Below are 27,836 nucleotides of genomic sequence, written 5' to 3'. Positions count from 1 at the left end.
TATTCTCCTGCATCCGATAGTGTACATAATATCATGCACTTTGAATTGAATTGTTCTCTTTTGTGTTTTCCTATAATTGACAATGGCTATGAAACTTAGCTAAAAATTTTACGAATAAAAAGACTTTTAAATTAAACGCAAGTGATTCTGGTAATAACATTTTATATTGAATTCAGTGCTATTATGTTCTCTTTCTTCTTCTGTATCATGCAATTTCTGTTTTGAAATAATTCATGAAACCAAATCTTGCCTGCTTGTGCTCCTTCATCTGTACTAACTGTAATATCAAAGCTCCAGTTCTCATGGTTTATTTGAATTTTTTTCTTTGTAAAAAATGTCTATTTAATGTCAAGAGTTGAATAAGTGAACACATGTATATACACAGGTTTGAACTAATAAACTCCATTACTGAAACATTCCGATATAATAACTGATGTACAGTTACTTTCATAAAGCAAAATATACTTTTACGTTCAAAACTGTATATGTAGATATATAGCATTGCCATTTATTTTTCTTAATTATAACCAGCATACATAATGGCAAAAAAAATTCTCTAAATTTTATTCTTAAATTCTCAAACTCTTTTATAGGATGCCCATGAATTTCTCTGTCATGTTCTAGATCAACTAAAAGAAGAAATAGAAAAAATTACTACAAATATTAAACCTTCATGGAAGTCTGTGCGCACAACAAATCTTGTTGCTCAGAACTTTGGATTTGAGCTCATGAATTCCTATATGTGCCAAGAGTAAGTCCTTTATTTTTAACAGTCCATTAGGAAAAGTGAAAATTGCTTTAAAAATTGCTTGACTAGTGAACAAGAGCTGGTGCATTTTGTTACTTTTAGTAATCATTACTTTTGTTTCTTTCAATTAAAATTTGAATTTACATTTACAGGCTCAACAGAACTGAAATATGAGGCATTGTTATATTAAGCAGCAAATATATTAGAATTACAGACTTCATTGACATAATTGATTTTACAAAGACTGAAATAGTCCAAACAGGCAAGATCTTTTTAAATAATATAAGATGAATTTATTGAGTAATAAGGAACACAGAAAATAAGGAGTATCTGTAGCCATGTGGAAAGGCTTATGTGTTCGTCGCACGTGTTGATTGGATTTTAACAGTATAGATGTGAACGCACATTGATAAGAAAATAACTATTTATTAACTTAAATGCTAATATTTTGCTGGTATTATATCCAGCATCTTCAGAGCATACAAACAAAGTTTGTTACAGTAGTGAGACAATCGCAATCCGGTGTAACAATGGGACTAGTATGAAATCTTTGGTAGATTTATACAGCCATACTTGTTGAGGTTTGGAGTATGTTTCAAGGCTTCTGTCGATTCCAGGAACAACCTCTCTGACTTATAAAAGCTTCTGTTCAGTACTTTTATTTTTTTCCAATTGATCCTGTGTGCAGAGGTATCCAAAGCATGGTCTGCCCCTGTTTTAACTTATGGATTTGATAGCTGGGTTAGAAATAAAACACTTGACTAAAGATTAGAGACAACAGATATGAGAGTCCTGTGAAAAATTAGAGCCATGAACAGATGGCATCAATAGCAATATCATATTAAAAATGAGGATATTAGGAAAGATCTTGATATTGTTAGCATCCAGGAATGTGGTAGCAGAGCTAATCTCAGGTGTTATTTTCTTTGCTTAGGGGTATCAGATACTCTCAGACCGGCCCTGTATGAAGAATAACATTTAAGTAAGGTATTTCTTTATTAATGTCCGTTTATTCTCGTCACCTAACCGACACTCACTTTTGAAACACTTAATACATACTCTCTCTCCACTTTCAATTTCCTTCCACATATTCTTTAATTTTCTCGATGAATACATTTCACACATGCTGCACTGAATAAAATCCCGCAAATAAATCTCTGGGCAACGTTTTCTTTGACGTCTTTGTTCGTCACATTGGTGCCATGCTGACAATATCACAATAAAAATACCACATTTATTTGAAAATGTTCAAGATCTCAGTCAGACAAGACATTACATCTGAGATTAACTACGTTGGAATTATTGCAGAGCATTTCTCCAATAATTCCAGCATAGTTAATCTCAGATGTAATGTCTATTTTTACAGACAAATATATTCATCACAATTCATCCCAGTTCCTTTACACAAATATGGTATGGCTAAAACTTGTTTTGGTACCCAGGGAACATAAATTATACTAGATATGTGCCATGTGTAGCAGCAAGAGTCGTATCCATTAGTCACATAATTTCAGCATAAGAAATATAACATCAGGAACAGTTATGGAACTTAATGAATATGGCTCTCACAGCTTACAGTAAATTTAAGTATATGCCACTCCAAACCTTCAAATGGAAAAAAGTTTACTTTGCAAAAATATAATTTATTTGGTCAAATTTTGGTGCTTTCTTAGTTTGAAATAACCAGGATGTAATAGGTTTTTATGTATCTTAGGTACCAGTTGATTTTTTGGTGAATTCCCCCCCCCCCCCCTCCATCTTGCTTTCTTTTTATGCCTCAGGTGAATTGAAAAATTCCTATGATACTAAATTGAGCTATAGATCCTAAATCTTTTATGGGCATGATTGGCAGTAAATGTCTATTAGTTTACTGCTTGATACTTGGCAATGACTCAGTGCTCTTCATCTTGTTCAGTTATATTACTATTGACTTTCTTTCTGTGATCTTAATTTTGTTTTGACTCCTTAGTTTTCAATCCAAAGCCTGTTGCAAGCTTAACCTTCTCCCATCCCCAATAAATTTTTTATTTATACAGTGAACTAGCTTTTCTTTAAACGTGGACAAGGGAAGGATTGTTTATCAAAAAATTAATCAACCAGCAATTTGATTTATTTGGTACAGTAATAAATGAGTTTTCTGATTTCAAGACAAGGATCAGAGCAGGTCTGCTTGCATGGCACTGTTCTGCAAGTAGTCAGATGAGATTTTGATCTAAGCTGCACCTGAGAAATTGATATTTTTTTTATTACAGAGATCAAAGTTTAAACACGATGACTCTGAAATCTTAATGATTATACTGCATTATACGAATTAAAGTTTGTTGTTGTTTGTTAATTGGTCTAGAAAATCTATTTTTTCTCCTTCTAGTTTAATCTTTTGCATTTGAAATCACCTTCAGAAATAGTTTTCCTAGGTGAATGTAGGTGAACTGCTGTTTACTTATATTCAGAATTATATGTATCGGCATTCCTGTTTTGTTGTGCATATGTATCACAGTTATGTGGGCTTTGCAGCATTTGCTTTTCATTTTGGAAAGACTTGGATTCAAATCTGTTTAGGATAAGGCACTATTATTATTATTACTACTACTGCTGCACGGGCATCTTCATGGAGTCAGAAATCTCATCGCAGGAGACCCACACTAGCTTTTATACATGCAATACCTATCCATACCATTCCTTGAACTTATTTACTGCTATGACACTTAAGCAACTAATTTTGGCAATCCATTCCACTCGCTCATCACCCTCCAGACAAAAATTCTCTTCTACACACACCCTTACTAGCCATACTCTTACACAACTTCTAAGGATGACTCTAGTTCTCTCTCTCTCTCTCTCTCTCTCTATTTGTCATGTATCGAAAAATTTCCTTGCATAGATCTTATAGAGCTCCTTTAATAACTTATAAGTTTCTGTCATGTCACTTCTTTTGTGCCTATCAACTAAACTGTGTAATCCATAGACCTGTCACCAGCTTTTCTGAGGGCTTTGGTCAGGTGTTTTAACATGACTAGGAAAATTTAAGTGAATATATCAGATTAATCTGGATTATGATAAATATACATGTTGGTGATAAGAAACTGTCAGTGTTGAGAATTTTGTTCTAGAGTTAAAAGAACATTTTCTAGTAGGTAGTTGGATTAGAAAAGGGTAGATTTCCTTGCTTTCCTGCAGGCTTGAGCTTTATTCTCTTAGTTCTTTCCATTTACCCATGGGATTATGTCGAGGATTAAGCATATATATCAAACCTAACTTCACCACAAGAGTTGTACAAAGTTAGAGGTACAGTTATTCTAGAAATGTTTGAGTGCACATGGCCAGAACTAACATACAGATTGGATGCACTCAGAATTACACCTACAGGATTTCTTTAAACTTCATAATGAACTTGGAATAATGAATATTAGAAAGAAATACAATACTGCTATTCACAATATTTGTTATTGCGATATCTTATTTTTATCATTAGCATTTACAATATTAGCATTCTTTCATGGACACCCTGTATGTTTTATGGTAGTAACTGACACAATGTTTTTCAGATGTACTGAAATAGTTCCCAGGAAGGAAACACTATACATGTTATCCATAGATATACCTACAAATGGGTAAGTGTATCCAATCTCTTTTTGTTTATTTTGTACACGAGCCTATTACTTTTTTATTTAGTCCACAAGCCTTTCTTTCAATAAGAAACTTAAATCCACATAGGATGGTAATGGTGTGAAATTAGCTAAATGCATATTTTCACCTGGATGTATGCTTAGCTACTACCAAATATGATGTTAGTTGTATATTTATGAGGAGAAAACTGGAGTACAAGGAGGAAAACGACTTCACCAAGACTGACTTTACTCAGTGCATGTTGGGGGGGGGGGGTGCAGCAGGTGAACACTATACTGAATCAGTACTGCTGAGTAATTACCATCATATACTGTATAATACAAAACCCAGCCTACACTAACATAGTTTAGCTTTATGAGCTTATCTTCTCTCTTCTCATTCTCAGATCCTTTATTTTTTAAAAATTATTTTATTATATTAAAATTATATCTTAATTATATACTTATTTGTGCCTATGGTCCCACAGAAGGTTCTACTAAGGTAGAAGTGGAGGAATTTCTTGAGGCTTTAGAAAAAGCCACTGACACAATGAAAAATGAAAAGTTGGTCCTTGTTGGGGATCTAAATAGCAGAGTAGGAAATGATTGTGAGACATGCAAAAATATTTTGGGAAAATTTGGAGAAAAGAGCAAAGATGATAATAATGGCAAATATCTGTTGGATTTCTGCTCAGGACATGGACTGGTTATTACTAACACCATGTTCCAACATAAAAATGTGCACAAATTCACGAGCTAGGAATAAGAAAAGTCTAATTGACTATGTTATTGTTGATAGTGATGTTTTCTCCCTGGTGCAGGACACCACAGTGTACAGAGGATTTGAAATTGGAAGTGATCACTATTTAGTCTTGAGCAGGATAAAATTGAATTTCATATTGAAAAGAATAACATGTAAGAAAGTTTTACATGTTATTCTTTTAATAACATGTAAAAGCTCAAATAAAATTGAGCAGCTCTCAGATGTGAACTGTAGACTAAAATACACAAAGATTATTGAAGAAAAAATGAAAGAGTTTGAGAACAGGAATCAAACCTCGGAGATTCAGTGGCAAACTCTGAAGGAAAAATTGATTGATTCTGCCAGAGAGGCATGTGGTGAGGTTGTGTGCAAGGATAAAAAAATCAGAACTCCCTGGTGGACACAGGAAGTTAAAGAGGCAGTGAAGGAAAAGAAGAAAGCATATCAAAAGTTCCTGTCAAATAAGTCAGCTTTTACTCTTACAGAATACAGAGACAAATGTAAGAAAGCTAAACAGTGTGTAAAACTAGCTAAACAAAAGTCATGGGAGGACTTTGGCAAGAACATAGAAAATAAATATCAAGAAGGTGGCAAAATATTTTGGAGGTTGTTGAACAAGCTTATGAATGGAGGAAAGTGTGCTGTAAAAGGAGTTAGAGATGATAAAGGTGACATGAAAACTGGAGAAAAAGATATCCTTGAAGTATGGAGTAATTACTTTGAAAAACTTCTAAATGAAACAAGCAGTGATGACAGCACAGTGGTAAAACACACTGACCAGGCATGCAATCAGGAATACATATCCATACTTGAAGTAGAAAAAGCCATCAAAGGCTTGAAATGTGGAAAGGCAGCTGGAGTAGATGATATTCGACAAGAAATGCTGAAGTATGGTGGTGTGAGAGTCTTACAGTGGCTGCACTGCATAGTTCAGAATGCCTGGACAGAGGGACTTATTCCCAATGATTGGAGTAGAGCTCTCATAGTACCCATATATAAAAAGGGAAATAAAACTGAATGTGAGAATTACAGAGGTATTGCCCTACTGAGTGTTCCTGGCAAGATCTATGCAAGTATACTTGAGAAAGGGTTGAGAAGAATTGTGGAAGAAAAGCTTGGTGAAGAACAAGCTGGACTCAGGCCAATTCGAGGCTGTCAGGATCAGATCTTCACTTTACGACAAATAGTCGAGAAAGCCTGGGAATATAACAAAGATCTGTATTTAATGTTTGTCGATTTGGAACACTCATATGACAAGGTTCCAAGAGAGAAGCTATTCAATACGCTGCAGTTATATGGTGTCAATGGGGCATTATATCAAGCAATACTTAGTCTTTATTTGAGTTGTGAGTCAGCAGTTAGAATTGAAGGGAATACAGGAAGATGGTTTAAGGTTAAATCTGGTGTGAGACAAGGATGTACATTATCTCCTCTGTTATTCATTATCTATATGGATCACATTATGAAGGAAAGTGGTATTAAACATGATATCAAAATTGGAGATGTTAATGTCAGCTCTTTGCTTTATGCAGATGATGTCATCATCATCATCATCAAATTCCTGCATGTACCCTCAAGGGGTGTACAGGATATGATATACTACATGAAAAAAATTACATAATTATTAATTTCCTATCTACAATTTTCCTCCAAATCAGTCTGTTACTTGTCAACACTCCAATATTATCAGATCTTATATTTCTATCATCTAAAGCACTTTGTACGTAATCAATCCATCTATATCTTGGTCTTCCTCTCGGTCGTTTTCCTGCCAACCTGGCAGAGAACACATGTTTTGCAAATCTTTCCTCGCCCATTCTGTTTAAGTGACCATACCAACTGAGATTAGCTCTGCTAATGCATTCCTGGATGCTGACAATGTCAAGTTCTTTCCTAATATCCTCGTTTTTAATATTATACTGCCATTGATGCCATCTGTTGACGCCTATAATCTTTCTCAGGACTCTCATATCTGCAGTCTCTAGTCTTTGGTCAAGTGTTTTACTTCTGACCCAGCTCTCAGATCCATAAGTTAAAACTGGTTTGAACACTGTCTTGTATACAGCTAATTTAGTGTTCTGACTAATTTCTCTCTTATTCCATATGAATTTATTCAATTGACTTCCCACCATACCAGCTTTGCTGATTCTGTGGTCTATTTCTATATTTAATTTACCATCTTCAGTAAAAATCGTGCCTAAATAGCTGAAATGTTTTACTTGTTCCACAGGTTCTTCATTCACAACACAGTTGACATTTTCAATGATTCTGCCTATTTTCATTGTCTTTGTCTTTTTATTGCTGACCTTCATACCATATCTATTACAACAGCTATTCAATTTAGTCAGAGAATCTTGCAGACTTGTAGCAGATTTATTTAGAAGTATAACATCGTCTGCATAAAGCAAAGAGCTGACATTAACATCTCCAATTTTGATATGTTTAATACCACTTTCCTTCATAATGTGATCCATATAGATAATGAATAACAGAGAGGATAATGTACATCCTTCTCTCACACCAGATTTAACATTAAACCATCTTCCTGTACTTCCTTCAATTCTAACTGCAGACTTACAACTCAAATAAAGACTAAGTATTGTTTGATATAATGTCCCATTGACACCATATAACTGCAGCGTATTGAATAGCTTCTCTCTTGGGACCTTGTCATATGCCTTTTCCAGATCGACAAAACTTAAATACAGATCTTTGTTATATTCCCATGCTTTCTCGACTATTTGTCGTAAAGTGAAGATCTGATCCTGACCACCTCTATTTGGCCTGAATCCAGCTTGTTCTTCACCAAGCTTTTCTTCCACAATTTTTCTCAACCGTTTCTCAAGTATACTTGCATAAATCTTGCCACGAACACTCAGTAGGGAAATACCTCTGTAATTCTCACATTCAGTTTTATTTCCCTTTTTATATGTGGGTACTATGAGAGCTCTACTCCAATCATCGGGAATTCGTCCCTCTGCTTAGGCTTTCTGAACTATGCAGTGCAGCCACTGTAAGACTCTTATACCACCATACTTCAGCATTTCTGGTCAAATATCATCTACTCCTGCTGCCTTTCCACATTTCAAGCCTTTGATAGCTTTTTCTACTTCAAGTATGGATATGTATTCCTGACTGCATGCCTGGTCAGTGTTTTTTACCACTGTGCGGTCATCACTGCTTGTTTCATTTAGCAGGTTTTCAAAGTAATTACTCCATACTTCAAGGATATCTTTTTCTCCCGTTTTCATGTCACCTTTATCATCTCTAATTCCTTTTATAGCACTCTTTCATCCATTATTAAGCTTCTTCAACAACCTCCAGAATATTTTGCAACCTTCTTGATATTTATTTTCTATATTCTTGCCAAAGTCCTCCCATGACTTTAGTTTAGCTAGTTTTACACAGTGTTTAGCATTCTTGCATTTGTCTCTATATTCTGTAAGAGCACAAGCTGACTTATTTGACAGGAACTTTTGGTATGCTTTCTTCTTTTCCTTCACTTCCTCTTTAAACTCCTGTGTCCACCAGGGAGTTCTGATTTTTTTATCCTTACAAACAACCTCACCACATGCCTCTATGGCAGAATCAATCAATGTTTTCTTCAGAGTTTGCCATTGAATCCCCTTTGATTCCTGTTCTCAAACTCTTTCATTTTCTTTTCAATGATCTTTGTGTATTTTAGTCTACAGCTCACATCTGAGAGCTGTTCAACTTTTACTCGCTTTAAAACTTTCACTAAAACTTTCATTCGCTTTAAAACTTACATGTTATTCTTTTCAATATGAAATTCAATTTTATCCTGCTCAAGACTAAATAGTGATCACTTCCAATTTCAAATCCTCTGTACACTGTGGTGTCCTGCACCAGGGAGAAAACATCACTATCAACAATAACATAGTCAATGAGACTTTTCTTATTCCTAGCCACTGCTCTCCATGTGAATTTGTGCACATTTTTATGTTGGAACATGGTGTTAGCAATAACCAGTCCATGTCCTGAGCAGAAATCCAACAGATATTTGCCATTATTATTAGCTTTGCTCTTTTCTCCAAATTTTCCCAAAATATTTTTGGATGTCTTACAATCATTTCCTACTCTGCTATTTAGATCCCCAACAAGGACCAACTTTTCATTTTTCATTGTGTCAGTTGCTTTTTCTACAGCCTCAAAAAATTCCTCCACTTCTACCTTAGTAGAACCTTCTGTGGGACCATAGGCACAAATAATTCTCATTGTCCAGTTTCCCATTCTCATATTTGCCCACATTACTCTACTTGAGACTGACTGCATTCAAGAAGATTAGCCTCATATTTTGTGTTGAATACTATGGCTACTCCTTCTTTTCCTTGATTGTCATTGCCTGAATATAACATTTTGTATTTATTGCTCAGAAAGATCTCACTAGTTTTGGTCTTTTTTGTTTCAGTCACCCCTATTATGTCGATCTGATACTTATCTAATTCCTCAGCTAACTCCATTTCTTTGCCATTCAGGCTTCTTACATTGATAGTACCGATCTTTAAATCTGGTGATGTTGAGTTTGGATTTATTTTCAGATTTGTTCCAGTAGCTGACTTTTCACTGTTCGCCCTGGTTCCCTGGTGAAAACAACGGGGGCCTTGTTTAACCGGGCGACGCCCCAGCGGGCATGAAATTTTATCATGTTGTACCATCATTCTATATTTTGGTTTAACCAATAAGAATACAATTTGGTCGGCTAAATCCCAAATTGCCAGCCCATCCTCGTCCGTTCAGTATCCAAGTAGATACCCAACAGGGTGCACCAAGAGAAGGTGAGGATTGGACATTAGGTCAGAAGTCCTGGTCGGTTCTCCGCATTCCTTTAAAGGCTATGTGAAGGTCTCCTCTCAGTTATACAGCTTTGACCCTCAAGCACCCCTGATTTTATACTTCTAAATAAATCCGCTACAAGTCTGCATGATTCTCTGACTAAATTGAATAGCTGTTGTAATAGATATGGTATGAAGGTCAGCAATAAAAAGAAAAAGACAATGAAAATGGGCAAAATCATTGAAAATGTCAACTATGTTGTGAATGGAAAACCTGTAGAACAAGTAAAACATTTCAGCTATTTAGGCACGATTTTTACTGAAGATATTAAATTAAATATAGAAATAGACAACAGAATCAGCAAAGCCGGTATGGTGGGAAGTCAATTGAATAAATTCATATGAAATAATAGAGAAATTAGCTGTATACAAGACAGTGTTCAAACCAGTTTTAACTTATGGATCTGAGAGCTGGGTCAGAAGTAAAACACTTGACCAAAGACTAGAGACCACAGATTTGAGAGTCCTGAGAAAAAATTATAGGCATGAAAAGATGGTATCAATGGCAATATCATATTAAAAACGAGGATATTAGGAAAGAACTGGACATTGTCAGCATCCAAGAATGCATTAGCAGAGCTAATCTCAGGTGGTATGGTCACTTAAACAGAATGGGCGAGGAAAGATTAACAAAACAAGTGTTCTCTGCCAGGTTGGCAGCAAAACGACCCAGAGGAAGACCAAGATACAGGTGGATTGATGCGGTACAAAGTGCCTTAGATGATAGAAATATAAGATCTGATAATGTTGGAGTCTTGACAAGTAACAGACGGATTTGGAGGAAAATTGTAGATACGAAATTAATAATGATGTAAATTTTTCATGTAGTACTATCATATCCTGTACACCCCTTGAGGGTACATAGCAGGAATTTGATGATGATGATGATGATAAAATTATATTTTTTTACATCCATATTTTTACATAACATTGCTAACATGTAAAAAATTGCTAAATTAGATAATCAGTATACATCATCGAATTCCTGCGATGTACGCTCGGGGGGTACACAGGATATGATAGTACTATGTGAAAAATTTACATCATTGCTAACTTCCTATCTACAATTTTCCTCCAAATCAGTCTGTTACTTGGCAAGACTCCAACATCATCAGATCTTATATTTCTATCGTCTAAGGTACTTTTTACTGTATCAATCCACTTATATCTTGGTCTTCATCTCGGTCTTTTTCCTGACAACCTGGCAGAGAGCACTTGTTTTGCTAATCTTTTCTCGCCCATTCTGTTTAAGTGACCATACCACCTGAGATTAGCTCTTCTAACACATTCCTGGATGTTGACAATGTCATGTTTTTTCCTTATATACTCATTTTTAATATGATATTGCCATTGATACCATCTGTTCATGCCCCTAATCTTTCTCAGGACTCATATCTGCAGTCTCTAGTTTTTGGTCAAGTTTACTTCTGATCCAGCTCTCAGATTCATAAGTTAAAACTGATTTGAATGTTGTCTTATATACAGCCAATTTGGTGTTCTGACTAATTTCTTTCTTATTCAATTGACTTCCTACATACCAGCTTTGTTGATTCTGTTTTCTATTTCCATATTTAATTTACCCTCTTCTCTAAAAACCATTCCTAAGTAGCTGAAATATTTTAACTTATTCCATAGGTTCTACATTCACAACGCAGTTGACATTTTCAGTGATTCTGCTTAGTTTCATCGTCTTTGTCTTGTTATTGATGACGTTCATACCATATCTATTACGACAGTTATTCAGTTTAGTCAGGGATTCTTCAAGTCTTGTAGCAGATTTATTTAGAACTATAATATCGTCTGCATAAAGCAAACAGCTGACATTAACATCTCCAATTCTGATATCATTTTTAATACCAGTTTCCTTCATAATGTGGTCCATATAGATAATGAATAACAGAGTGGATAATGTACATCCTTGTCTCACACCAAATTTAGCATTAAACCAGCTTCTTGTACTTCCTTCAATTCTAACTGCTGACTTACAACTCAAATAAAGATTAAGTATTGCTTGATATAATGCCCCATGTACACCATATAACTGTAGCATATTGAACAGCTTCTCTCTTGGCATCGTGTTATATTCCCATGATTTCTCCACTGTTTGTCATAAAGTGAAGATCTGATCCTGACAGCCTCTATTTGGCCTGAATCCAGCTTGTTCTTCTACAATTTTTCTAAACTGTTTCTCAAGTATACTTGCATATATCTTAACAGGAACACTCAGTAGGGAAATACTCTGTAATTCTCACATTCAGTTTTATTTCTCTTTTTATATATGCGTACTATGAGAGCTCTATTCCAATCATCGGGAATTCGTTCTTCTGTCCAGGCTTTCTGAACTATGCAGTGCAGCCACTGCAAGACTTTTATACCACCATACTTCAGCATTTCTGGTTGAATATCATCCACTTCTGCTGCCTTTCCACAATTTAAGGCTTTGATGGCTTTTTCTACTGCAAGTATGGATATATATTACTGACTGTATGCCTGTTGAGTGTTTTTTACCACTGTGCTATCACTGCTTGTTTCATTTAGCAATTTCTCAAAGTAATTACTCCATACTTCAAGTATATCTTTTTCTGCCCTTTTCATGTCACTTTTATCATCTCACCTTTTACAGTACTCTTTCCTCCATTCCTAAGCTTCTTCAACAACCTCCAAATATTTTGCCACCTTCTTGATATTATTTTTCTATGTTCATGCCAAAGTCCTCCAATGACTTGTTTAGCTAGTTTTACACAGAGTTTAGCTTTCTTACATTTGTCTCTGTATTATCTAAGAGTACAAGCTGACTTGTTTGACAGGAACTTTTGATATGCTTTCTTCTTTTCCTTCACTGCCTCTTTAACTTTCTGTGTCCACCATGCAGTTCTCGTTTTTCTATCCTTGCAGACAACCTCACCACATGCCTCTCTGTCTGAATCAAACAGTGTTTTCTTCAGGCCTTGCTACTGAATCCCTAAGGTTTTGTTGCTGTTCTCAAACTCTTTCATTTTTTCTTCAATAATCTTTGTGTATTTTAGTCTATAGTTCACATCTAAGTACTGATCAACTTTCATTTGCTTTAAAACTTTCTTACATGTTATTCTTTTCAATATGAAATTCAGTTTTATCCTGCTCAAGACTAAATAGTGATCACTTCCAATTTCAAATCCTCTTTACACTCTGGTGTCCTGCGCCAGGGAGAAAACATCAAATTGACAATAACATAGTCAATGAGACTTTACTTATTCCCTGCCTCTTATTTCCATGTGAATTTGTTCAAATTTTTATGTTGGAACACGGTGTTAGTAATAACCAGTCCATTTCCTGAGTAGAAATCCAACAGGTATTTGCCAGTATTATTAGCTTTGATCTTTTCTCCAAATTTTCCCAAAATATTTTTGTATGTCTGACACTCATTTCCTATTTTGCCATTTAGATCCACAACAAGGACCAACTTTTCCTTTTTCGTTATGTCAGTTGCTTTCTCTAAAGCCTCAAAAAATTCCTCACTTCTACCTTAGTTGATCCTTCTTTGGGACCATAGGCACAAATGAGTCTCATTATCCAGTTCCCCATTCTGATATTTGCCCACATTACTCTACTTGAGACTGCCTCTCATTCAAGAAGATTAGCCTCGTATTTAGTGTTGAATACTATGGCTACTCCTTCTTTTCCTTGATTGTCATTGCCTGAAAATAACATTTGGTATTTATTGCTCAGAAAGAACTCGCCAGTTTTTGTCTTTTTTGTTTCAGTCACACCTATTATGTCGATCTGGTACCTATCTAATTCCTCAACTTGCTCCATTTCTTTGCTATTCAGGCTTCTTATGTTGAGAGTACCGATCTTTAACTCTGGTGATGTTGAGTTGGAATGTGTTTTAGTATTTGTTCCAGTAGGCGACTTTTCGCTGTTTTGCCCTGGTTCCCTGGCGAAAACAACCGGGGGCCTTGTTTAACTGGGTGACACCCCATCCGGCATGAAATTTTTCTCTAGTTGTACTATCATTTTGTATTTTGGTTTAAGCCAAGAAGAATACAATTTGGTCTGCTAAATCCCAAATTGCCAGCCATCCTCGTTCGTTCAGTATCTAGGTAGATTCTAGATATCTACCTAGATACTGAACCTAGATATCTAGGTTCAGTATCTAGGTCCAATCCTCACCTTCTCATTGTGCACCCAACAGGGTGCACAACGAGAAGGTGAGGATTGGACATTGTCCAAAGCTGTGGTCGGTTCTTCGCATTCGAATAAGATAACTAAGTTATCTTACACCAGCTACTTAGGTGCCTCTTTTTGGAATTGTCAGTTAGTGTTTAATTTAGTTATCTTACACTAGCTACTTAGGTGGCGCTTTTTGGAATTGTCAGTTAGTGTTTAATTTTGAGCTTAATGTACTGAGGATGCCTGTGACACACAGACGAAAATTATACTAATAAATAATCTTTCTACCTGAGTTTTTTCCGTTATTTATTCTGTGGGAATTGCTCTACTGATAGAGAAATTTTAATCAAAGTTGCTGGAATCATAATTTTTCGGCATCTTTGCAATATTGTTCCATAACTGTCTTTCATGAAAAAGTTGTATTAAAACTTACTTTCTTTCTTTCTTTCTTTATTATTATTATTTGCCATGGACAGATCTGTGTCATATTTCTGCAAATCTAAACTCAAGCTTGAAGGTGTATCACACATTAACAAGTCTAGTATAAAGTTTGTAGTTATAATTTTTTTCTGTAGTCCTGAATTCGTGCGTGCACTTTTTTTTCTTTTTGGTCTCAATTTGAATCATTCTTTGCTTCTTGAAAATGATTAACTATTATATCTCATAATTATTCCAAACAGCCAAAATAGACTAGAAACTTGATGCAACCCATGTCTTTAAAATTCTTCAATTTATTAGTAGTTCAATATTAAGCACACTTTTAGTCATGTAAGGCACTTCTTATTATATTATTCCACATAGATACTGGTCTTTTCTTCAGTTTTGGCATCAGGCATCTATTTTGCTAATCATTACTTCACTATTCTGTTTAAGTGACCATACAACCTGAGATTTACTCCACGCACACATTCCGGAATGTTGACAATGTAAAGTTCTTAATATCTTCAATTTTAATTTATTTTATTTCTCTCTCAGATCCAGAAGTTAAAATGTGTTTTGAAAGCTGTCTTGTATATAGCCATTTTAGTGTTGTAATTAATTTATCTTATTTACCTGTTGTATATTTCTATATTTAATTTGCCCTGTTCACTAAAAAATTATGTTTGAAAAATGGAAGTAGTTTACTTGGTTCTGCATTCAGAATGAAGTGATGTTTTCATTGTATACCTGCTAATTTTCATGCCAGTTTTTTTTTTTACAGCAGTTATTCAGTTCTGTTAAGGAATCCTACAGACTTTTATAGCATTTATTTAAGAGTATAACATTATTTGCATAAACTGATGACCTGAGATTAACTTATCCAGTTTTGATATGTTGTCAAAGGTCTGTTTCTGATATGATTTCTGGCATGGCTGTCCAAAGTGTAGAATTGTTAGCTTCCATCTGTTAACTTAGTTCCCATATTCCAGGGAATTAAAAAAAAAAAAAAAAAAAAAAAAAAAAAAAAAAGCTTTGTGTTCATATTTAACACAACCAAACCTAACCTTTAACAGAAATTCCCTTTTGAAATGTATCTGTGTGAAAGGTGGTGAGATGTAGCAACATATGCACTGTCTTTCTTAATAGAGAGGGAGTATGTGACCTCTAGTAACAGAAGAGGTGTATTTTATGGACTATTTATCTTGCCTTTTATGACATTGAATGTTGATGAAAAACAGGGTACATAAGTTTGTAACCTTTTAGTCAACTAAAATAACAAGCACTGTCCTCTCATCTGAAGAGGAAGATAAAACTTTAGTATGAGAGCCAGTTGATTTTGGTCCTTATTAAATACAGTTTTTTAATGAATTGTTCTGGAAAAGTCAGAATCTTCAGAGTATTCCAGAGCACACTTTCTGTTATTTGACTGATTGTTATTCTCCTGTGATAGATTGCTTGTACTCTGGCCAATTTTCCTGGAACTTGTTTGAAGCTTTGGATTAGTTTGTCTCTATTTCTGTTAGCATAGGCATGTTTCCTAAGTAGATTCCAAGACATTTGTCCCCTTTATTGAGACCATTGGCCTGGTATAGGTCAGTCAATTTTGCTTTTCCTTTCTACATTCGGCACTATAATTCCATGGTTTTGTGTGGATTTAATTTGGCTTGTGAAGCTACCTGATACATATGATATCACATTTGTATGTGTCTTCCTACTGATGAGCTTATGGTGACTTCATTGGCATTGGCTGTCCAGGTCAGTGCTTGGTAGGAAGGGATTGAAGTATTAACCTTACTAAGGAGAGTATTCATTCTGCACATGAAAAGCTCTATGACAGTTGTGTAACGTAAGCTAGATAGTGATGAGCCTTGTTTTATTTTCCTCTGGTATGACACAGAAGTAGTTTTTTAGACAACAGGCTCTCACCATTCTTGTGCTTTACACTTGCAAGCATTTGAAGAAGTGGGAATGTCCAGTGTGTCAAAGGCCTTCTCTTGGTCCAGTGTTATAAGGCACATGCTCTGTTTAATGACGTGCCGATTGCCATAGATCAGTCAGTTAGTATAGGTATGGTGTTTGTCCTCTAGTGCATGTTTAATCCTCTTAGCAGAAACTCTGGATATTATTTTGCCATTAGTATTCACAATGGAAAATTTATGCCAGTTTTCCAATTTAGTCATCATCATCATACGTATCAAGAATTTAGGCCTAGTATGGCCTGTTCCGGCATTAGAAGTCATCGTTGAATCGTTTAAGAGGACGTCCTGGTTTTCTTTTTCCTCATGGCTTGTACTTTAAGGCTTGTTTTGGTAATCTTTCTGTTTTCATTCTTTGAACGTGTTCCATCCATCTATGTTTATATTTTTTAATTTTTTCAATTACTGGTTCTTGGTTTAATTCTTTCATAATATCTTCGTTTCTTTTGTGATCAAATAGGGCAGTTTTTCTCATAAACTTCATTTCTGCTGTTGTTAATCTTTGTTTGTCTTTTTGTTTTATTGTCCAGATTTCGCTTCTATACATTAAGACCGGTAGAGCTAATGTATTGTATACTTTTAGTCTGGTTTGTTTTTGAACTAGGTTTGGTTTAAATATAGAGTTAATTACTCCTGTTATTTTTAAATATTTTGCAATTTTTATGTTTATATCTTTTTCATTTTCATAAGTGATCATACATCCTAGGTAGTTAAATGAATTCACCTGTTCTAAGATCTTGTTATCTAATACTATTTTAGTTCTTGCTGGACCTTGTCCTTTAAAGGCCATAGTTTTTGATTTTTCCATTGATATCATACCATAATCTTTGGATATCTCATTTAGATTTAAAATAGCTTTCTGTAAGTTATCTTCAGAATTTGTAATTATTATTTGGTCGTCTGCAAAGAGGAGAGTGTTTAAGTTAACTGTAGGTGGAAGTTTAATTCCTTGATGTAAATTTTTTCTCCATTTTATTATTATTTCATTTAAGTAGATATTAAAAAGTTGCTGAGAGGGGACATCCCTGTCGGACCCCTTGGTTTATCTCTCTTGTATATGATGGCTCATGATTTAATCTTATTTGTATTTTATTATTTTCATATAAACTTGTGACAGCTTTTAGGATATTATTTGGTATTTGTCTTTCTTTTAATATGTTAAATAATGTTTCTTTTAACTTTGTCCAATGCTTTTTCAAAGTCAATAAATGCAATATGTGTTTCTAAATTATATTCTCTTCTTTTCTCTAGTATTAATTTTAGGCAGAAGGCTGGGTCTATACGTGGATCGTCCTTTCTAAATCCATTTTGTACCTCTAGAATAAAGTTTTTGGAATATTTCATTAGTTTGTTATTTAAGATTCTGCTGTATATTTTGTAACATGAATTTAGTATACTGATAACTCTATAGTTTTTAGCTCATCTCTATTACCTTTCTTAAAGATAGGAATCACAATTGCTTTTTTTCCATTCTATTGGGGGGATACTAGTTGAGTAAATTTTATTTAAAAATAATAAGAATCTTCCTTTGAATCTTGTTCCTGCGTATTTATATAGTTCTGAACCTAGCTTATCTTCTCCAGGTGATTTTCCGTTTCTTGTTTCTTTCAGGCTGATTTCTAATTCTTCTTCAGTTATTTCATTTTCGTTAATTGTTTGCCGGTTATCTTTTTTAAAATATTCGCCTGTCCACAGTTCTGTGTAGTAATTTAGAAATTCTTCTAATTTTTCTAATTTCAATTCAGTGTTTAATTTTATGTTTTCTTTGGTATCTGCATTTAGGTGTTTCAAAATCTTATATACATTGGGTCTTATTTTATATAAATCATGTTCTAAATTAGAAACAAATTTATTCCATGATTCTCTGTCTTTTTCTAACTTCTCTTTTAGCTATGGCTCTTATTCTTTTATATTCTATTTCATCTTCTAATCTTTTACTGCTTAACCATTTGTGATAGGCTTCTTTTTTCTTTTTGATTATTTCTTTGATTGTATCATCCCAGATCTTCAGTTTTTTTCTTTTATTGAATTTTTTTGGTGTTTCCTAAGCTTTCATTTGCTGCTGCATTTAGTATCATTTTTATATTAAGCCATTCTATTTCTATTTCTTCATTTTGTTTTATTTTATCTAGATACTGGTTAATTCTTTGTTCATATAGCCATTGTACATTTGTGTCATTCAATAGTCTAGTTTTATAAACAAATGTTTCAATTTTTCTTTCTGTTCTTGTTACTTGTAGTCATTTAGGTGGTAATCTTAATTTTATTTTAACAAGGAAGTGGTCACTGCTTATTTCATATCCTCTGTGAACTCTAACATCTAGTGAAAATTTTGATGTCTTTTCATTTAATATGAAGTAATCTAATATTGATTTCCATTCTCTTGCTGCCCAAGTATATTTATGTATGTCTTTATGTTTATAGAAGGAATTCATTATTTTTAGGTTATTATAAACTACAAAGTCAATCAATTTTTTACCATTTCTGTTTAGAGTGTGTTCTCCATGTATTCCTATATTATTATTAATTTTCGTGTTTCCAATTCTTGCATTTAAGTCTCTGCTAAAATTATGTAATCATTTTTATTTATTTTATTATATATGTTTTGTAGCTGATTATAAAAATCAATATTATCCTGTTCTCTTCCTTCTTCTGGGGCATATAAACCACTTATTGTTAAATAGCCTCTATCTATTTTTATTCTAGCTTCTATTATTCTTTCATTCCATAATTTATAATGTTTTAACTGTTTTGAAAGGGCCAGTTTTCTAATTTAGTAAGTTGCTTTTTTTTTTCAGGATGAATTTGATGACTTGTACTCATTCCACTTTTATTTTGTACTCTAGTGGAGAGGCCTGAGTTGCTCCCAGGGAGTGCAAATTCATTGGTACGGCTATCTTCCCCTGGGGACTTGTCTTTTGACAAGGAGTTGCAGGCTTTGTCAAATCATCAAAGCTCAAAGCAATGTGTTGGCTTTGTATATATTTTGATAGTAATTTGTAGTGTGCAGGAGAATTTCTTCATACTGCAATTGTCAGTCCTTATGGCACAAAGGTTAATGTCTGCTTGTTGACATTAGTCTCATGATCATGGTCTGATACCTGTGATGAAAGATGTGAGTCCTGTTACTAAGGGTGTGGTGTGTTTATGTATCTAATATCTGTCAAGGCATGGTTGATATATAGAGCTCTGGTAGAACTACCATTATCTCTTGAAGAGAAGATTATTGTGTGGATATTGGTATCTAAATTACATTACTGAGTTTGTGGCTGTTCATTATTTGTTGGATGAGTTGAACCAATATTTAAGTCTTTCTTGACATTGACATTGGTCTTGTTGAGTCTAGAGGTGCAATTAAAATCTGCAAATGTAATGTGGTTATTGTCAGCATTGCCAAGATGACTTTGGATGAAGTCCACAACTTGAACTACCAATTTCTCATCCTGAAGTGTGTCTATATGTTCCTTTGAATGGATTGGTTTCCTGCACTTGCTCTTCAAGGCCAAACTTGAAGAATTTGGCCTTGAAGAGCAAGTGCCACTTAATAATTCATAGTAATGTGGACATCACTTATGAGTGTATCAGTAATAGAATACTGTGAGTTGGCATAATAATAATACATATACAAATGAAGGAAAACTAATGTAAAAAACTTATTTTCTGTAAAGTTTTTGCCTAAGTGTCATAGGCATCTTCAGTATGGGATTATAGCATGACAATTAAACAATAACAGACAATTCTGAAAAGCACCACTTTGGTAGCTAAGGTAACATAACTAAAATAGTCAATAATTTTCTAATTAAAAAATAAAAAAATAGCACACACATAAATAAAGTTAGTATTTTTTAAATCTGCTAATCTTTCCCATCTCCCACAAAGGGGACAGATGTAGACCATTGGATCCGCTTGTTATGACAATGAAGTAGTTTCACACATTTCTTTATAAAGATGTTCTATCAGGAAGTGATTTTTATGAAGGACTCATCTTGTTCCTATAAATTATTTTTAGTACAGATAGCAAGTTCAGACTGTTCAGGTTCATGATATTTAATATAAGACTTGTGTTCTTGATGAATAAAAGCAAGGAATCCTGAATAATTGAGAGGTGAAAGCTTGTCCTTATGAGAGGCATAAAAGGTGGAGATTTACTGATGGGCAAAAGGCAACAAAAATATCCAGTGGTTTTGAAACTTGTAATGTGTTCAGAAATGCCATGCACATAAAAGATAGGAATGTGAGTTATTTCTTCTGTATTGGAAGAGGCAGAAATACCATAACTGTTAAAAGCTTCTTCTTCTTTTTTTTTTTTTTTTTTTTTTTTTTTTTTTTTTTTTTTTTTTTTTTGATAAATGAATCCATAAAACCATTTGATAAAATGGTGGATTTAATATGCTGCAGTTCTTTCTGTAAAAGTTTGTCTGAACAACATAAAGAATGAGCATGATGTACAAGAGTCCTAATGGTCCCAGCCTTTTGACTAGGATGGCAGTGAGATTCTGTATGAGTTCTTCCAAAAAAACTGAAAATTGTAAGCTTCCATCTAGTTGCCAAAGAATTATAATATTTACAAAGGCTATTTGGTTATTTGTTTCTTTTTTCTAAGGTGAATGGGATTCTGGAATGAAGTGCATTTAATTTGGAAAGAAACTGCTGCAACTCAGAGCTATTCCAAACTGCAAAATTATCATCCACATATCCTTACCAATGTGTAGGTCTAGGAAAAATGTTATCAAATATATGTTGTTCAAAGTGTTTCATGAAAAAGTTGGCAATGGTAGGAGAAATAGGACTGTCCATAGCTGTTTCTTCAATTTGTTGGTATAATTTGTTTTTAAGGGAGAAATACCAGAATGCCAAATACTTGAACAACATCTGAAGGAAATTCTTCTTAAACTATTTCAATAGTGTCCAATAAAGCAGTATTAATAAACAAGGATGCAACATCTAAGCTAATCGTAATATCAGAAGTGTCCAGATGAAGATTACAAATTTTATTTTTAATATCCAAATGTGTTTTATATAAGTAGAAGTAGCAAGTAAATTGGATAACTGTTTAGTTATCTTATATGCAGGACATCCTACACAGTCAACAGCTGGTCTTAATGGAGCCTGGTTGATGAACTTTCAGAAGACCATATAATCTAGGTGGACAACCAAAGAAGGTTTTAAGCTTTTTCATTTGTTCTTCATTCATTAATAAGAGAACTAATGCTGAAGTCTTTGAAGAATAGCAACAATTTAAATATTACTAAAGCTGACAAGGGAAATCCTGTTGTTCAAAATAAGAGAATATGGTAGGAAAAAAAAAAGCTATTACTTCAAGTCTATCTGACTACCTATCTGTAGTCAGATAGACTTAATTCTCTTATCGATAATGCTCACCCTGAGGTATGTATATTCATTAGGTGGATTAATTTCCTAGGAAGTGTTTTAGTGAAGGCATAGATTGATTGCACAGGAAAGGGATGAATGATTTGTAGATTTAGTGAACTTATGATGGATATACCAATTATATCTCCTGAACCATGTAGTGGTATGGCTGGACAGTGATACAAGTCATGTGTTCAAGACGGGTGTTTTGACTCCATAATAATAATATTGGTTTCTTGTAGCATAACTGTTTCTGAACAGTGGTCAGGTATATGCTGTAGGACTTGCCTGTTTTGTGGTGGTCTAGTATACATCCTATGGCATTTAGTGATAGAATAGTTGTTAAAGTGCTGGCTTATTTTGAGTATCTTGGAATGAGTGGTCAAGACCCATGAATAGGTACCCTGTCATTGGGATTCGAGGCCGTAGATTAGGTAGTAAATCCTTTTCCTCTTATTGAAAATTTTTCTACCCCTTTCTCTGACCAGGTTTTTAAGCTCTTGTGAGTCATCAGACAGCTGATGTCTATAGTGTAGTTACGCTGTGAGCAGTTTTTGTGATAAGCCTTGCGAAAGCTATGGATCTGCTCAACCAGGTGGTTTGTAATTATTTTCTGGCTCTGGTTGTACTGCTTTTTTACTATGTGATTTATTTATCTATTCTCTACTTAGCTTTTTAGCTGGCACACAGGTGAGCTGTAAAGGATTGTTGTTTCTAAGTCAGGCTGATTTCAGGCATGCCATATTAATATCTTGCCTGAAATCAGCCTGACTTATCAAAATATGGCACTATGACTGGAAAATCTGAACTCTGTGAGCCTCTATAATAAGGCCCATGTTTGACAATATTAAGTGCTTCAGAAGACAGGATTTGATCAACACAGCAAATGTACTGTGGCAAATGCCCAATTCTTAATGCCTAATTCTATTAATACATTGGATTATGAGGTGTTATTAAATACATTTGTATTATGCCTGCAACTCTGGAGAGAATTCTGTTTTCTCAGGAAATGCAGTTGCTTTCTTGTATATTATTGGAGCATTGTAGGAGCTATGCTTTTCATGTGGGGTTATTTACAGCTTTGTTTGCATAAGGAGGAGAAACTACTGATCTTTATGTTTTTTGTTATAGTAAGAGCTGTGGGTGCATCATTTTTGTGTTTCTTCGAGTAATAAAAGAAAACTTTTGATCAACAACAGTGAGCAAGGGTGGGCTGCTGTTACCGGTGGTGAAACATCAATGTGTGTTGCTAAGGCATGCCTGCAATGAAAAAATTTTTTAAAACCCAAATTTTACTAACTTTGCATATGACAAATTAATGACAATAGAACTAATGGCTCTTATTTATTAAAAAAAAAAGGGAGAACAAAGAAAAAGAAACATACAATATATGACTAAATGAAATTTAAAGCTCTTGAAAGTTTATTTTTCACTTGGTTAGACTATAATAAATTTAGTTTAATCCTTTATCCAAGTGTGAGCAAACAAAGAGTGCGCCTGAAAGTATCTTCAGGACTCAGGTAAGGTAGTACAACACACGGGGGCAACTCGTTGCAAAGGTGGAGCAAGCTAACATCACTCCTATCTCAGTATCTCCCATAATGCAAAACACATCTCATTGCAGATATGTATAATGTTATGCATTAAGGGAAGGGCCACTACCCAGACTAGTTTCGACCTTTATTGAGGTCTCTTCGGTGGGAGCCAGGTCCAAGTGGAGATACCAGGCAGAAGCATTAACAAGGTCATCTCTACCTATAGGAGTTGCCAAACGGTGTGCCACCTTTTTATTAAATTACTCTGGATTTAGAGAAAGATGTTGAAAGTTTATTTTTCACTTGGTTAGACTATAATAAATTTAGTTTAATCCTTTATCCAAGTGTGAGCAAACAAAGTTTGCACCTGAAAGTATCTTCAGGACTGGGGTAAGGTAGTACAACACCGGGCAACTCATTGCAAAGGTGGAGCAAGCTAACATCACTCCTATCTCAGTATCTCCCATAATGCAAAACACATCTCCTTGCGGATATGTATAATGTTATGCATTAAGGGAAGGGCCACTACCCAGACTAGTTTCGACTTTTATTGAGGTCTCTCTCAGTGGGACCATGATGTTAGCTTGCTCCACTTTTGCAACGAGTTGCCCGGTGTTGTACTACCTTACCCCAGTCCTGAAGATACTTTCAGGCACAAACTTTGTTTGCTCACACTTGGATAAAGGATTAAACTAAATTTATTATAGTCTAACCAAGTGAAAAATAACCTTTCAACATTTTTCTCTAAATCCAGAGTAATTTAATAAAAAAAAAAAAGGTGGCACACTGTTTGGCAACTCCTATAGGTAGAGATGACCTTGCTAATGCTTCTGCCTGGTATCTTCACTTTGGCCTGGCTCCCACTGAAGAGACCTCAATAAAGGTCGAAACTAGTCTGGGTAGTTGCCCTTCCCTTAATGCATGACATTATACATATCTGCAAGGAGATGTGTTTTGCATTATGGGAGATACTGAGATAGGAGTGATGTTAGCTTGCTCCACCTTTGTAACGAGTTGTCCGGTGTTGTACTACCTTACCCCATTCCTGAAGATACTTTCAGGAGCAAACTTTGTTTGCTCACACTTGGATAAAGGATTAAACTAAATTTATTATTGAAATTTAAAGCTGTGCAAAAATCATCTTAAAGCAAATTTATTACAAATCACCGGGGGAAAAAAATCTGATAAATACCAAAAATTGATATTTGTTATAGTTTTCAGTACTGTGTACGATTGATAATTTCATTATCCTGTTCTTCCTATACTTTTAACAGGGAAAGGTTATCTGTTCAAGATGCCCTTGATACTTATTTTAAACCAGAAAAGTTGATGTTTTCTTGTGAAAAATGCCAAGGAAAAACTGCCCACCACGTACAAAAATTTTCTCATCTTCCTAGGTAAGTGGAGAATTAAATGTTGTTCATAAAAACACCTCATCAGAATAGGTCTTTTTATCTTAATAGTTGATTGAATTTATTTGCATTTCTGTAGGGTTCTAATCAACAGGAAATGAGTTCTAAATATTATTCATTTGACCTATTTTAAAAACTTTCATATATCTTAGTCTGTTATTTAGCATTGGGCTCATCTGTTGCACAGATTTCTTTTGCTTTTTTCGTTGGACTATTCCAGATATTTGTTTTAAGATGAATACGAAAGAATTACGAAAAGACATACCATTGTGCATAGAAGTAGAATACATCTGTATTGATTCATGTAACTTGAGTGTGAAATGCACAGCATGTTGAAAGTTTTTTCACTTTGGGTATATTATAAATTAAATATACCAAGAAGTTATATTCTTGGTTTAATCCTTTATCCAATTGTAAGCTAACAAAGTTTGCACATGAGTTAACTTCATGACAGAACAACTCATATATAGAGGCTAATGACTTCACATCAATCGCCTTAGTATCCCATAATGCTATGCATTATGAGATACTGCCATGAAGTTACTTCATGTGCAAACTTTGTTTGCTTACACTTGAATAAAGGATTAAACTGAGAATATAACTTCTTGGCATCTTTAATTTATGAAATGCACAACAGTTTGATTACATTTCCAATTAATCAGGTTGAATATTGTCTGTGAGACAGAATAGATGGACTAGTGGATACTAGCCAGCATCTGCAAGGAGATAATCTGAATGAAAATGGAAGTTTTTTCTATTCTGCAGTCCTGGTGGTTAATTTGAAATTTTCTGCAAATGATAAATGTAGGATTTTTATTTTAATTGTTCTTTCAGGATATTATTTATATGGATCAGTGATTGTTGACTACGATGAGACTTCACATAGTCTGTAAGGAATGTGAAGACCTGACTAGAGCCTCTGATCCATGTCTATCAAACAAATGATGAAAGGCTGGCAATTTTGGACTTGCTGAGCAAATTATATTCTTTATTGACTTAGACCACACAAGAAATAGTATGGTACAACATTATTTAATGACATGCTGACTAGTTGCATCACCCATTTAAACAAGGTCCTTATTGCTTTTGTTAAAGAACCAGGATGAACATTGTCTTACTGTTTGCTTTGATCACTGAGCTGAAGTCACCTATTGGAAAAATCTGAAACTTGGAATTGATGATAGGCATCAGCAACAAAAAATATTAGGGAAGAAAAAAAGAAAAAGCTAGCAGAGGAATTAAAGAAATACTATGATGATATAATTGGTCTTAGTGCCAAATGGGGAGGGGAAGTCACTACTAAATAATAATATGTCATATTCAGACAGCAATGATCAGAAAAGGAAGTAGTAGGCTATTCTAGTACTCAATACTAAATGAAGATAAACATTTCGAGTGGCAGTCAATTCCATGTGCTATTATGGAAAAATTACAAAAGGAAATTGGATACAAGTCTTATTTGTGCATGTAGTTCCACAGTATAATAAAGAGGTAAGTAGGGAAATTTTTTTATTATTTGATAGGAGAGGGAAGCCAACATAAAGGGAAAGTTATTTCATGTTTTTCAGATGCTATTATTAGTAGTACTCATGCACCATGATCAGATGCTGTTTAAGATAGTTATTAATAGTAATAAATTCTCTTTGCTTGTCTTACATGTTTTCTTTTCTCCAGTCTATATATCTATAGTTGAAATCATGCATAATGATAGTAAGGTTTCTCTGTCTGTGCAGTTCAGACCTTTTCATATGACCCTAGTCTGCAGCAACATGCAACTGTATTTTTGTGTCTAGTTAGCTTCTACCTCACAATGTGTACATTACTTCTCCTACCAACATTTGGAATTTCTGGCTTAGTTCTTTTAATTCCTCTGAACATGTTCTCTGCATTGAATTATTAACAATCACATCTTGTCTCAATGCAGTCTATACAGTGGCAACAGGCTTGGAGTCTCGACTCTTGTTCTTCTTGCTTGTTCTTTCCACTAGACTTGAGTTCTTTTATCTTCAGTTGGCCTTAGCATAGAGTGTCTGGAAAATTCAATTTAGGGATAATAGTTATATGCAACTAATATTTATAGTTAGCTATTTACATATTCCTATTAACTATTCTGTTAGTAGTTAGAATAGTTATTAGGGAGAACAAAATATTTAAAAATAGTTAGGGAGAAAGGGCACAATATTTAAGAATATTTATTCTTCTAACCATTCACTATTTTTCTGTTCTGCGCATTTAGACATCCATCCAGGTGTGATATATTTTTTGATCTGAACTAATTTAGAAAGTGATATGTTTCAGTTATTGAATACACATGTATTTTGAAAATCACTGCACTTTTCCTGCATTGTAAAGACATCTTGCATGCTGCTATCATTTGCAGAGCTAGATGGACAGCAATTTAAGATCATAGGTGCAATTTTGAGTAATTATATTAAAGAAAATGATAATAAAATTACATAAATGCTATCATAATGATGTGAATATGCTGCTTCAATACTAGCCTTTTCATCCAATAATAGTATTTTATGACACTAAGAAATTTAAAATTTTATACTTGGTCTTTTTTACTGAAAAAAAAAATATAGATGGATGCTCTCAAAGTGAAATAAGTAATTAATTACTTCTCTTGTGAACCATTCAGAAGAAAACTGTAATAAGAAATATCATGTCATTAACAACTGACTCAACCAGCTGACAACCTCAGCTATGCAGATGATATAGTATTAATAGACTCATCTTTAGCCCAGGCACAACAACACTTTGACAAACTATGCCAAGCTGCAAAAATATTTGGATTGACAGTTAAATGAAATAAAACTAAAATACTGACAAATATAGTACAAGGTTCCATCATTACAGAACACAACCAACCTTTAGAAAAAGTAGAAGACTTCCAGCACTTAGGCTCAAATATAACTAATACTGTAAATGACATATTATTGAGAAAATATAAAGCTCTCAATCAACATAGGAATCTAAGAAATATATCAAAATTGTCTCCC

At 34.2% G+C, this 27,836-nt stretch overlaps 1 protein-coding gene across 1 annotated transcript in view; it reads left to right on the top strand.

Annotated features, from left to right (window-relative positions):
- LOC150109709 (uncharacterized) overlaps window positions 1–27,836 on the top strand; it is a 288,439-nt gene that overhangs the window by 140,011 nt on the left and 120,592 nt on the right. Inside the window, exons 9-11 of the mRNA XM_090403014.1 lie at window positions 594–751; window positions 4,294–4,359; window positions 24,697–24,819. Of these exons, the coding sequence (XP_090259140.1) occupies window positions 594–751; window positions 4,294–4,359; window positions 24,697–24,819 (347 nt within the window). The remainder of the gene's footprint in view (window positions 1–593; window positions 752–4,293; window positions 4,360–24,696; window positions 24,820–27,836) is intronic.

Source organism: Typopeltis vanoorti, chromosome 2 (assembly GCF_054136105.1).
Source record: "Typopeltis vanoorti isolate ZY-2024b chromosome 2, IOZ_Tvanoo_1.0, whole genome shotgun sequence".
Lineage (NCBI taxonomy): Eukaryota > Metazoa > Arthropoda > Arachnida > Uropygi > Thelyphonidae > Typopeltis > Typopeltis vanoorti.
This window is presented reverse-complemented; position numbering and strand designations above follow the sequence as displayed.